The 13,861-nt window shown below is 41.4% G+C and overlaps 2 protein-coding genes across 5 annotated transcripts in view; one reads left to right on the top strand and one right to left on the bottom strand.

Moving 5' to 3' along the window:
* Nucleotides 1-215: 215 nt before the first annotated feature.
* LOC103878390 lies at nucleotides 216-13,389 on the bottom strand. 3 transcript variants are annotated; one of them, XR_638573.4, is made up of 4 exons: nucleotides 11,024-11,791; nucleotides 6,475-6,667; nucleotides 3,568-5,384; nucleotides 216-2,730 (listed from the first exon to the last, which is right to left on the bottom strand). XR_638573.4 is itself a non-coding variant. In XM_031654148.1 (2 exons), exons 1-2 carry the CDS (start codon nucleotides 13,334-13,336, stop codon nucleotides 11,046-11,048), a joined length of 309 nt encoding a protein of 102 aa, XP_031510008.1. In that variant the 5' UTR covers nucleotides 13,337-13,389; the 3' UTR covers nucleotides 10,702-11,045. The 3 variants fall into 3 exon arrangements, 1 of the variants encoding a protein (XP_031510008.1); XR_004177847.1 differs by lacking the exon at nucleotides 216-2,730 and adding an exon at nucleotides 11,798-11,916 and having other exon boundaries at nucleotides 3,454-5,384; nucleotides 11,024-11,117; XM_031654148.1 differs by lacking the exons at nucleotides 216-2,730; nucleotides 3,568-5,384; nucleotides 6,475-6,667 and adding an exon at nucleotides 13,100-13,389 and having other exon boundaries at nucleotides 10,702-11,117.
* Nucleotides 12,013-13,861, top strand: part of PGM5 (phosphoglucomutase 5) — a 180,786-nt gene continuing 178,937 nt past the window's right edge. Inside the window, exons 1-2 of one of the 2 annotated variants that reach the window (XM_031654146.1) lie at nucleotides 12,013-12,097; nucleotides 12,577-12,891. In XM_031654146.1, coding sequence (XP_031510006.1) covers nucleotides 12,631-12,891 — 261 coding nt within the window. In that variant the 5' untranslated portion in view covers nucleotides 12,013-12,097; nucleotides 12,577-12,630. The other variant, XM_031654145.1, reaches the window with a different exon arrangement.

Below are 13,861 nucleotides of genomic sequence, written 5' to 3'. Positions count from 1 at the left end.
AGCAGAGACAATTTCACTTCTTCTCCTATTAAGATGCCTTTCATTTATTTCTTTCGCCTAATTACCCTGAGATGGGGGGTCTGTGGGCATCCTTGTCTTGTTTCTGATGTTAGAGGAAAAGTTTCAACTTTTCACCATTGATTATGGTGTTAGCTATGGGTTTGTCATATATGGGCTTTATTTTGTTGGGATACAGTCCCTCAATACGTGATCTGTTGGGTTTTTTTTTTTTTTTTTCACCATGAAAGGGTTTTGAATTTTGTCAAAAGCTTTTTCTATATCTGTTGAGATGTCCATATAGTTTCTATCCTTTATTTTTCTAACATGGTGTATTATATGTATTGATTTGCTTATGTTGAACCATGATTTGATTATGGTGAATGATTCTTTCAATGTGCTGTTGAATTTGGTTTGCTAGGATTTTGTTGAGGATTTTTGGATCTATGTTGATCAAGGATACTGGTCTGTAATTTTCTTTTCTTGTAATATTCTTGTCTGGCTTTGGAATCAGGGTAATGCTGGCCTTGTAAGATGAGTTTGGAAGTGTTCCCTCCACCTCAACTTTTTGGAAGAGTTTGAGAAGGACTGGTATTTGTTCTTCTTAAAATGTTTGGTAGAATTAATCTGGGAAGCCATCTGGTTCTGGGTTTTTCATTGATAGGAGACATTTTCTTACTGATTCAACCTCCTTGCTTGCTATTTGTCTGTTTAGATTTTTAAATTTCTTCATGAGTCAGTCTTGGTAGGTTTTATGTGTCTAGGAATTTGTCCATTTCTTCTAGATAATCCAGTTGGTTAGTATTTCTTAGGATCCTTTGTATTTCTGTGATATTGGCTATGCTGTTTCATCTTTCATTTCTGATTTTATGCTATATTGAAAACATGAGGCATAGCAGAGAGGGGGCACTGCTCAGAACTTGGGATATAAACTGGCAGATGTTAAGGTGGGTGATTCTGGTTAACTCAGAAACTCCAAAGTCCCGTGTGGAAGAATTAACTGCCTGTACTCTCCTAGTAATGTATATCCTTGGTCAAAAAAAGACTCAGTTGAGAATGTTGGATGAAGGGACCAAATCAATATTCATCATTATATTGAAAACAAGTCAGATTGACTGTGGTCTTTTGACAGCAGGCCAGTGGCTGAATCTATTAGAACAAAGTTAGGGCAGGTTCAAGGGAGAGTCTTGAGATCGGTATTCTTTGTTTCATCCAATCTTGCCTTTCAGTTTCTTCTCCCCATGCCTCCAGGATGTCCCTGCACAGCCTGTAGGGTCCCTTCCTTCAGTACCTTGCCTTACTAAGGGGAGAAAATGAGTTTCCCAATGGTAGCATATATTTAGCCTTCCAAGATTTCTATTTCTATTTTAGGGGAGCTCTAGGAAAAGAGCAGATTACTCTAAATCCCCAGGTAAAAATCTGAAATAGTGGAATTTCATATGACCAGGAGACATATTTTGGGGCAAGGGAGCTTTTCACAATCACCTGGACATTCAGGCACCTGCTTCTTCAATGCCTAAAATATGCCTTCAATTTAGTAGGTTAATTCCTCTTCCTCTTTTTCAAATTTCAAGACAATACGTGTAGTGACTGAACAATTTGAATACAAGTTTCACTATTTAACTGCCAGTGTGACCTTGGGCTAGTCACTTAATCTTTTCAAGGCTCAATGTCATCATGTAAAGTGGAAGTACAAACAATCCCTGACTTACAATATTTTGACTTATGATTTTTCAACTTTAAGAGAGTTTGAAAGCAATACACATTCAGCAGAAGCTGTACTTTGAGTACCCATACGACCATTCTGTTTTCTACTTTCAGTACAGTATTCAGTATATTACATGAGATATTCAAAGCCCACTTTGTTATAAAATGGGCTTTCTGTTAGATGATTTTGCCTAACTGTAGGTTAATGTGAGTGTTCTGAATGTGTTTAAGTTAGGCCGAGCTAAGCTATGGTGTTTAGTAGGTTAAGTGTATTAAATGCATTTTCAGCTTACAATATTTTCATAAGTTTACTGGAATATAACCCCATTGTAAATTGAAGGGTATTTGTAATAATGATATCTCTTCAAGGGGACTTTGTGAGCCTCTCATGGGAAAATGCATACACAGATGCATATAAATATGTAATCTTTCTTTTCCATACCTAGGATGTTCTTTAAGGATATTCAAAAATCTGGAAACAGTTGCCTCCAGGGAGATAAATGGTGGTGGGTTGGGAAACTTTTAACTGTATACCCTTTTGTACCTTTTGAATTTTGAATCAGATGAATGTATAATCTACATAAAATATTAAGATTAAAACATCACTGAATAACTTATGAGGAGTTTGGTAAACATAAAGGAAGGCCACCGTATGGTGACTGTATTTTATTCAGTGCGGGTCACTGTTGGGCACTTCATAGAGCTTATTTCGTTTCATCCTCACAAGTGCCATAGGAGGAAGGGGCCCCAAGGGATTCATGGTTAGCATAGCAGAGTAGGAGCATTTGGCAGCTATATTCCATGTAGGTGATAACTTTAAAGATATTTTTGTTATAAAATGTTTCAAACATACAAAAAATATAGAGAAGCAGTTTTCTTTAGTTATTAAATGTTTTTAATGGGTAGTCATAGAAATTATCATCCAAAGTGAGATATTCTTGAGAGAAAAAGGAGGTTCTATTGATGATTATGGTGGGATAACAAACTTCAGATGAACAGCTCTAGACAAAGTGGGTTGTATGGTTCCTGGAAAACAAGGAGTACTGTAAATGTGAGTCCTGCCTTGTGCTTCTTCCTGGCCCACTTTCTCTCTCTCCCACCGAGAAAATACGATCTTGATAGAGATATTCATTGTGGCAAGGCAACCATGGCAAACAGGATCTAGATACACCGTTCAAGTTTTTTTTTTTATTATTATACTTTAAGTTCTAGGGTACATGTGCACAACGTGCAAGTTTGTTACATATGTATACATGTGCCATGTTGGTGTGCTGCACCCATTAACTCGTCATTTACATCAGGTATGTCTCCTAATGCTATCCCTCCCCCCTCTCTCCTCCCCATAATAGGACCTGGTGTGTGATGCTCCCCTTCCTGTGTCCAAGTGATCTCATTGTTCAATTCCCACCTATGAGTGAGAACATGCAGTATTTGGTTTTCTGTTCTTGCGATAGTTTGCTGAGAATGATGGTTTCCAGCTGCATCCATGTCCCTACAAAGGACACAAACTCATCCTTTTTTATGGCTGCATAGTATTCCATGGTGTATATGTGCCACATTTTCTTAATCCAGTCTGTCACGGATGGACATTTGGGTTGATTCCAAGTCTTTGCTATTGTGAATAGTGCCGCAATAAATATACGTGTGCATGTGTCTTTATAGCAGCATGACTTATAATCCTTTGGGTATATCCCCAGTAATGGGATGGCTGGGTCAAATGGTATTTCTAGTTCTAGATCCTTGAGGAATCGCCACACTGTTTTCCACAATGGTTGAACTAGTTTACAGTCCCACCAGCAGTGTAAAAGTGTTCCTATTTCTCCACATCCTCTCCAGACCGTTCAAGTTTTATGCTGGTCCTACCTATGTGTGTCTCAGGAACTTTCCAGAGATTCCTTTGAGTGCCTCTAAATTTTGCGTAAATGGGATGTTGTCACTTGTCCCTTTTTTAAACCAGTAAGCCATTTTCCCTTCTTTTCCTGGAAAATTAAAGGAACAGGAACTAGGAAATAATGTATTAGTTAAGGTTCTGTTGATTGAAAGCAACAGAACCTAATTCTGGCTAGCTTAAACCATGGTAGGATTTAATGAAGAATGCTGCAGAATCTTAGGTATCTTGTGGCTGGGAAAGAGGAGGTTCAGGCAGTTCCTGGGATATTAGCAACAGGTAGCTGTCAATTAACTACCCCTGCACCACCCACTGCTGCCGTCATCAATAGGGCATACCACAATGGCTCCCAGCCTCTGTATGTCTGGGTTCCAGTGTTCAAATTCTAGAGACAGCAAGAGAAATTGCATTGAGTCAGGCATCCTTCCCTAGGTCACCCTCCCTGTATATGGTCAGAAATGCAGGATTACATAGTAAAGACACAGCTACTGAGGTACCACTTCACTGTATTGGGACCATTTGCAGAGGAGGGAAAATTGTGAGCTATGCACTTAGAGAGGTGATAACCATAAGTTTGCAGAACAAAAAATTGGAGAAGAGAAGGATAACACTATGCTACGATTTCTTCTGAAAACGGACTAAAGGAATAGCATTTCCATTTGGAAATTCTCTCCTGGCATTTCAATATTTATGGATTCCCGAATTCTGAATTCTGAGAAAAATCAGTTGAGAAATTAGGAAAATGGCGAGAAACATTCTAATTTTCCTGTGAGAATTACAGCTTAATAGTCAGTATAGAGAGCTTACTGGCTTGAAGAAATGCACTAACTTCAAGATGAGGAAGCCCTGACATGTGGAGATGAAAGTTAAGCTGAACTGGACAGCAGCAGTAAAGGAGCCTCAGTCAGACTTTCTTGTATCTGTTGCTGTGTTATAAGTGTGTGTTCATGGCCTTGTCCACTGCTACCAGTGAACCATTTCTGCAAATAAACTTTCATGTGTTCATAGGCATAGTATATGTTTTACAAATCCTATGAGAGGTGTTCTAAGAAATGCCAAGTTTTAGAAACAAAATATGCCCTTAAATCGGCAATTTTGACAGTTGCTTCATTCTGGTGCTGTTCGTCTTGCCAGGAGATCAGAATATTATCTTATTTAAATAGTATTGGAGGGCATAATTGATGCCTTATTAGTATTACAATGTCATGTAAACAATGATTAAAGCATTAAGTATTTGTGATGTTACCTTTCAATCTTTAAAGGACTTTTCTTTAGTATTTATTTGGTGATAATATTCATTTCTTTTTAATGTTTTCTCTATTATCTTAATGTTGTTGGATTTTATAATCTTGTCATAATATATTGGCTCATAATAATAATCATCATTTGTTATATCTTTTTAGAACAGAAGACTACTAAAACTTTTCATATAATCCTGTTACAGAAAAAACAGTTATTGGCTTGTTATTATAGTCACATATTATTTTTCAAAAACTTGAAGTGTTATGAAAATCATATGAATTTGGGAATTCCCAAGCATTCGCAGAAATTCTATTTCCTTGTTCCCAAATCCCAATGATTAATATCTGCCAGGAGTCGGAAAACAGTGAAAGGAAGTAACATCCTATGTTGGATACCTGGTAGGGTTAGTGAAGAAATGTTATTGCTGAGCTCTGTGTTACTCTCATGAATGATGCCATTGAGGAAGTCACATTTGTTGAGAGGAAGGCGGATACACAGAGTTTTGCTGCTGTCTGTTGGATAAGAACCTCCTGGTCAATATCAGCTCCTACTGTAAGTCAGAAAAATCAATCCAATGATAAATGAAAAGTGACCAATGTGCTGGGAAATAACTTATGTTTTGGCTTCAGAGGAAATTTTAGAAACAGTGCAAAGTGAAACATAAAAACAAACTATGAAGAGGTTCATGAATTTCCCTCTGAAGCTGATAGCCATATTTTAGCAGATGGAGCTCCTACCATTGGCACAACTCGGGTTGAAACAGTGTGTCCAGGAAACCCTATGTTAAAATTCAATGTGTTGGGAATATTGTTCCTCTATTTGCTTGAGTTAATTTTTCAAATTAGTGTACTCTAGCTCAGCTGTGCTCTGAGGGAATGAAGAAAAGATTGGTAAAATCTGATGGAGAACACTGGTCAGGCAGGCCACATAGAATCCCTGGGGATGGTGGTTCCTGATAAATAGGGGAGGAGGACCCGAGCCAGGCTTGGGCTGGGCTGGAGGAACATAAAGATAGGATCTACTCACAACTCCCAAAACTGAGGGGTCCTGATAACACATTATTTCACTCTCAGCCATGCAAATTCATTATTTTTATGGATAAAATAGCTTTAAAAAACTAATTTACATTGGAATGTTAAAATATTTATATAGAGATTATTGGGAATCCCCTCCTAAAGCCCAAACATAAAAACTACCAAAAAAAAAAAAAAATTCTGTGTAGGCTAAGATTGCAAATGACTGATGGAATATAATTTAAATTAAACATGGAAAATATATTTCCTCTTTAATAAAGATCTAAATTATACCCTTTTTAGGAGGCTTCAGAAATGAAATTCAACTATTAAAAAAGTATGGAGATGCCTTTAGAAAATAAACTTTTCTTTTGCTGTATTATAAAATAAAGAACTTTGATGAGAATATTTCCAAAGTTTTTAATAATCGATTACACTGATGTTTCTAGGTATTGTAGAGAACACCAAGAAATTAAATCTTCATCTTTGGCAGACCAGAGGGCTATTATTTTTAGGTAAAACAATTAAAATCTGCTTTTAATAAATCACAAATTTTGCAAGTTAGCCATTAACAGGAAGTGCTTTTCAAAGATGGGCCCAATACGTAAAGAAGCCAGGAAAACATACCTGCATTAGTTTTGCCCATCAACTTCTTATGCTGGCCTCAGGAGATTTATTAACAGCATTCAATATTTTAGGTAGGCTGGATGTGGTGGCTCATGCCGGTAATTCCAACACTTTAGAAGGCTGAGGTGGGAGGATGGCTTGAGGCCAGGAGTTCGAGACCAGCCTGGTCAACATAGTGAGCCCCTTGGTCTCTCTGAAAAGAAAAAAAATTTAGGTATCCTGTGCCTACCTCCAAAAACAAACTCCAGAGGAACTGGATTTTTTTTTTGTTTGCTTCATGTGTTGGGATAATGGCTTCTTTTGCAGTTACTTACAAAGCATTTAAGGGTCAGTAAAAATATTTTTTCATCCTTAATAACATGAATTCTCTAATTTGTATGTGATATAATGCTAGATATTGTGCCAAAAGGGTTACATAGACATAATCCATGCCCATTTTCAAAGATAATACTAATATAGAGAATAAGAATCATTATTATTGTAGTAATTATTATTTTAGTAATAGTAGTAATAATCATAACAATTACATCAAACACTTATTAAACGCTTATTATGTGCCAGGTACTGTGCAAACAATTTCCACATATTAGCTCTTTAAATGTGATCACAAGCCCCATGAGTTAGGTAGCATTATGTCCATTTTATAGATGCAGAAACTGAGCTTTGAAGAGGGAAAGCAGCTCGTGCAAGGCCATGCAGGCAGTCATTGATAAGGGTGGGAAGCAAGAAGTTGAAGTCTGAGATGTAAGTTCACAGACACAAGTACACAAACATTTACAAGATACTCGTATGACATGTGGGGTTGCTTGAAATATATAACTGACTTTCCCCAGCACCAGAAAGTGTTTGGACAGATTTCAAAGTGATCTAGCACTTCTTTAGAGGACTGCCCTGTGACATTTTTCCGTGTGATTTTCTGCCTCTTGTCTTATACTTTTGGCATTTCTTCTGCTTTTAGAGGCTATGAGTCAACAGCATATTTTTAGTACCTTCTGTGTGCCTAGAAGTGGCCCCTGACTCAATGGGAGTGTATAACTACCGTGGGCCAAATCGATGTGCTTTCCTGTCAGCCAGGGGAGTATGGAAGAACACGCTCCCCTGATTCCAACAGAACTTGCTGCCACTCTGATGTCTTCATTGTAAGGTCTCTAAATGAATGTTCAAGAATTTCATGTTAAAGGCACGTGTCATATGTGTAACTTGTAAACATTTGTGTACTTGTCTCTGTGTCCTTACACCTCAGGTTTCAACTCTTTGTTTCTCACCTTTATCAGTGACTACCTGTGTGCTGTGTGGCTTTGGACCAATTGCTCTCCCCGTCTAAAGCTCAGTTTCTGCATCTGTAAAATGGATATAATGCCATATATACATAGATATAGATATACATACACAAATCTATATACACACATATACATACATATACAAACTGAAATACATAGTTATATAAATATTTCAGTTTAAGTCTCAATCACTGAAGAATATTTTTATAATGCCCTTTGGCAATTTTACCTGCTGCCTTTGCACATTCTGGTGAATTTCTAAATGGAAGTCTGACAGAGATTAATCTTTTAATGCATCATAAATAAAAAAGAAAATCACAGAATGATGTAACTGGAGAGGACTCTGGGTATCTAAAGTGTTTCATGAAAGATTAATGTCCTTGATCTGTTTGTAAGTGTTTTGGAAAAATCCTCCATGGTCAAATAAAACTTGACAATGTTGGATTGAAGTCAAATAGGTTTTTTTTTTTTTTTTTTTTTTTCCTGCAGAACTTCACAGTCTTTAATATGATAATGTGTTTTGTGAATCTACAAGACAAGGAATGAAGTGTTTCAACACTTACTTTACCTAGATTCTCGTTTTGGGACGGGCTGGTCAAGCTGAGTCAGCTAGTATATTCTCTAGATGGAGATGATGGCTGATGCCTTTTTGAGAGCAAGAGAGTCCCCAGGGGAAGCAAGGATATATCAATTGCTCCTTCTTCATGCCAAGGATCCTCAGTCTCTAGAGACTCAGAGAAGGCTGAAAGGCTACCCTAGGCCATCAGGGCTACCATTCATTGTGACCCAATGCTACAGAGAAGCTCTGAGCTCAGTGCAAAGGAATGACCAGCCCTTGAGAATCAGGAAAATTTATTTGTTCCTGACCTAGTCCACTGAGGACATACAAGGAGTGGGGCATGGGAGTGTCACCAGCTGTGGTTACAAGCCAGCGTGATTCTCTTTCACTAAGAAAACTGGTCCCTGTGAGTTTAGGTTGGGAAGCACCAGTTTAAAAAATGTTTAGGCCAGGAGTGGCCACTTACTCCAGCCTGGGTGACAGAGTGAGATTCTGTCTCAAAAAAAAAAAAAAAAAGATGTCTTCTACTGAGAACCTCTCAGAACTCTTAATACGAAAGTGTGCATTGTGAAGAGTGGGAGTAGAGTATACAGGAATTTTAAAAGCTACTAGGTCATGAAACTCTCGCTTTGTGCAGGATTTGAGGGGCACTAATATTCTGAGGAAAATACTTTGGGAAACATTGGTCTAATCCAAACTTCTCATTTTACCAGCAAACAGCTGTGGGGCCCTCTCAGTTTCCTTTCTCCATCATTGTGACAAATTCATTGGAATTAATTCAATTAAACCTAGGGTCAGTTTTGAAGAGATTTATTTAGCAGGTAAACCTCTTTTGTACATTTCGAAGGAATTTGGAGTTTCCATAGTCAAAAACCACAGATCAGTTTAACCAACCTTTATGGAATATCACCTATGCCCAAAGACCCTTTAGCTACAGTGATGGTCTACAAAAATATAAACTGTAATTCTTGCAATACAAGAGATTAGTAATAATGGTAAATATAATGATGATGACACCATGAATAGCTAACATTTATTGAATGCCTTTCTATTAGGCACTTTACTAAGTATTTTAATCCTCCCAACAATGTATGAGGTAGGGATTATAATAATTCCCATTTTATAGTGAGGACTCTGAGGTTAGGAAATTATCCTAACTTAAATGTTAGGTATAAGCACGAATAGAAAGGTGTTATCAGCCTATAAAACATTCCTTTATGAGTGATACAAGTGCTATATAAATTCAGAGAAAAGAAAAATAGTTTTAGAAAGCCTTGATCAGTGAGTGTGAAGTACATGGTGGCCCAGTTACTGTTTGGTTGCCCATCTCTCCTCCCTCGGGATCAGCACCCCCTTACTTGGGAAGAATTGTTTTCCTTTTCACTGTGAGGTTCTTTCTGGCTATGCGGTGGGGCATATTGCCTCAAACTAACCCTGTTCCAGTCTTGGAGAACCTTGAAATTGGAACCAAGGGAAGAGGATTGCCTCTTGAATGGTAATTCTCTAAAATCTAGTCTGAGATGCTGATGCCTAGTCCCTGGGTCTGTGGAAGGAGCTGGGCTGTGAGAGCAGAGAATGCTGTTGATGTCAACAGAGAGGCAGGTGCTAGGAGCAGAGAGATGGAGGCCTGGAGGGTTTCTGGGCATCTCTGAGGCTTAGGGGTTGGATCATTGTCTTCGTTGCTGGAACAAAGGACTTACCATACCTGCTCTTCTGGGAATGAAACTGTCCTGCTTTGCAAAATAAAATGTCATTAGAAAGAGATCTTAAAAACTCCACACCATAGAGATGTGCACAGATCCCTAGAAGTATTCAGGTTCTGTCTGTTGAGTGCTAAACCAAGACTCTCAAGTATGTTCTAAAGAGAAACTGGTGTGTGTAGGCTGTGCACTCCCAGGGAGATAAAAATTTATGAACTTTATGGGTTGGGCTTGGTGGCTCACACCTGTAATCCCAGCACTGTGGGAGGCCAAAGCAAGTAGATTGCTTGAGCTGAGGAGTTTGAGACCAGCCTAGGCAACATGGTGAAACCCCATGTCTACAAAAACTACAAAAATTAGCTGGGCGTGGTGGGATGTACCTGTAGGCAGGAAGATCGCTTGAGCCCAATAGGGAGAAGGTGCAGTGAGCCATGATTGTGCCACTACACTCCAGCTGGGTGACAGGAACTTTATGGGGAATGGGATGTTGGAGACTGAGTAGAGACTAGAGGAAAAACAAAAACAAAAACAACCTCCCCCGACTTGCCATACCATTCTTTTAAAAAAAAGTTAATTGGCAAATTAAAATTGTATGTATTTATGGGGGTATAATATGATGTTATGATATACGTATACATTGTAGAATAATTAAATCCAGAGAATTAATATATTCACCTCAAAACCTATCTTTTTTGTGGTGACAACATTTGAAATTTACTGTCTTAGCAATTTGGAAATATACAATGCTTCACTGTTAACTACAGTAACCATGCTGTGCTGTAGATCTCAACAAAATATATTCTCCTGTCTCAACTAAAACATTGTACTCTTTGACAACATTTCTCCATTCCTCTCACCCCCTCCAAAAATACCCATTCTTTATGTTGAAGAGAATGGCTAAAATGTCCCAGCTGGTTTCAACTGACAGCTTTAGTGTTTTCCCCATCACATTTCAATGTTATTAATAAAAAGGGGAGGGGCGATATATAATTAGGACAGGCTGAAAGTACCATTGTAACCACTTTCTTGACTTCACAGAAAAAGTCCTCCTGTTTTCATCTGTAAAATGGGAACTGCATGAATACCATTCTTCTTTTCTTCAACCTGCAAAGAAAAAACAGATGCAAAGCCTTTTATCAATTGCAAAACAGTATACAATGTGTGTTATTACTCACAGTTGTCTTACTGTGACCAAACACTTTATAACCCTGTGGCGAGTCAGCCTTACTCTCAGGAAGTGGACAATATTTGGGGAAGGAGAAGCAGCAAGATATTTCAGGATGGTAGCCTTGGTGGATCCAAAAATTCTTTGAGAGAAATGGGAGATAGAACTTTCTTCCTGCTTTGGGTTTTATCCTGTTAGTCTTTTCTCTCTTCACTCCTATTTTCTATGGAGAATTTCCTGGTTTTGGAGTTTTGGTGAGTTTTATGGAGAGGAGGCAGAAAATCTTTAGCTCCAGCAGAATGAAAGGATACATGCAAAGGAACCTAGCACAGTACCTGGTACCCAGTTCTCTTTTAACTTGGTTTTATTCGTTCACTCCTGGTAGGACATTAATAAGGGTTTTAGCCTCCTCCTATTGAAAACGATTAATTCAGTTAAAAATCCAGACAGTGTGGACAAATACAGAGTAGGACAAGCCTGTTTCTAAAGCAGGAGCTGGGTAGGGAGGGTGAGAAGGGCGGGAAGAATAGAGAAATACGTGTCGTCTGTGTTGCTGCTGTTGCAACCACCACAACAAACAAACAAGTGAGAAAAAAAAAAAGAAAAGAATTGTCCATACCGGAAAGTGTGCTGTTTTGGAAGAGGCTGGGGAAAGTGTGGATGGCTCCAGTGGGTCCTGTTGGATTGAAGTCTGACAGTGGTGATTCCCTTCAACAAATGGTCGTGGTGGGAGGGTACACACACACACACACACACACACCCCACACGCAGCTCCCAGCCTCCGATTTCAGCGCTGGCAGGAGATAACCATTCTCAGCTCGCCTTTCCAGGGTTATTTTTGGCTGGGGCTGTTCGCTGATGGCAAAAGGTTTCAGCCCCCTCCCAACTCCTTCCCCGTCCTTGTTCTGAAGAGAAACTGGTGCGTATAGGCTGCGCACTCCCAGGGAGACCTGGAGAGGGGCCGGGCGCGCGAGAGGAACCCTGACTCTGCCCAAAGTCTCGCCTTCCCGCCGGCTGTTTTCTGGCGGAGGGTGTGCCCCGGAGGGCGGCGATCGCGGGGGAAGGCTGGGGCCAGGCGCGGGTGGAGGCGTCACCGGGGTCGGGCTAGCAGGCCCTGGAATCGGGCTTTTGGGACACCCCGAAAGTGAGTCCAACTTGGGAAGAAACTGAGGGCACCTCTGGCGGTCTGGCAGCAGAGAAGGTGGGCGGGAGAAAATTTTATAGGAAGCCAGAAGCAAACTCTGCCGAGGGAGTCAGTGAGCGGCCTCGCGGAGAGGAGGGGCGGGCGGTCCCCCGGCGGGCGGGTGCAGGGCGCAGGGCGCCGACCTGCTGGGGAGGGGGCCCGGGCACGAGGCGGAGTCCCGGCACGCAGCCAGGCTGGTGGGGGCCCCCGGGCAGGCTGCAGATTCCCTCCGGCTCAGGGAGCCGCAGCAAGACCGGTCAGGAGGCGCCATGGAGGGGAGCCCCATCCCGGTGCTGACGGTGCCCACCGCGCCCTACGAGGACCAGCGGCCGACCGGTGGCGGGGGTCTGCGGCGACCCACCGGCCTCTTCGAGGGCCAGCGCAACTACCTGCCCAACTTCATCCAGAGCGTGCTGTCGTCCATCGACCTGCGCGACCGCCAGGGCTGCACCATGGTGGTGGGCAGCGACGGCAGGTACTTTAGCAGGACGGCCATCGAGATCGTGGTGCAGATGGCCGCGGCCAATGGGGTGAGTGACCGGATGCCCCTCGCTTCCCGCCTCGCCGCCGCCATGCGCTCTCCTAGCCCATGTCCCCCGACTGCCTCCGGGCCCAGTTGGGAGGCCCCCGCCCGGCTCCGCTACCTCACTCCGGCTTCTTCACCCTCCAGCGCCCCACCCCCGCCGCACCCGCAGCCTCCCTGGCGCATCCCGGACGCCGGGTTCTATTAGTACCCACCGCCCCCAAAAACATTGAGGGGTCTCCGTCGTTCCTGGAGCCATTCCGGGCGCCCGGACTCTTCTCCGACTCTGGCCACATCCCGCACCTGCTCATTTTTCTTTCGGACATTGTCTTGCCCGGCCCTGTCGTTTCCAAGGCAATTCCTGGTTTTTCATATTGTTCCCAACACGTTCGCTGCCCACCGTCCCCACACAATCTTCTTTCGTAGGCTCCCAACAAAGTCCCCCGGCCCATGCCCTTTTTGCAATAATCTCCCAATCCCCTACGTCTTAGCTCTGCTTATTTAACAGTAGTGGTGTCACAGAACACACACACACACACACACACACGCACGCGATCCCTGACATATTTGGCAAGAGTGGGCCCTGAAGGTTTTTAATATTTTGGTTCTTTAACCCGGTGGAATTATTGAATAATTTATTTAATTAGGGTAGGGATGGAGTGGATCAATTTGTCTGATGTTAAACAGCCTGAGCTCGCAGTTCCCAGGAGGCATATCTCTAAATGGTCTGAAATGAGATTTGCAGTGGTTTTCTTAATGCAATTCCCAACTTCTCTCCAAATGCCTTTTGGCATTTGACAACATTTCATGCCTCTTCCTCTTTGGGTTTTCATCCTTGTTTCCTCTCCTTTCTCCCACGACCTCGGTAGTCTTCTTTTGCAATCCAGATTCTCAGACTTCGGATTTTTCTCCCACTGCCCCTTTCCTCACTGTCCTATAACTATAAGCACCTTTTGGTATAGCCCCATATCCCAGTT

This window comes from Papio anubis, chromosome 13 (assembly GCF_008728515.1).
Source record: "Papio anubis isolate 15944 chromosome 13, Panubis1.0, whole genome shotgun sequence".
Classification (NCBI taxonomy): Eukaryota; Metazoa; Chordata; class Mammalia; order Primates; family Cercopithecidae; genus Papio; species Papio anubis.
This window is presented reverse-complemented; position numbering and strand designations above follow the sequence as displayed.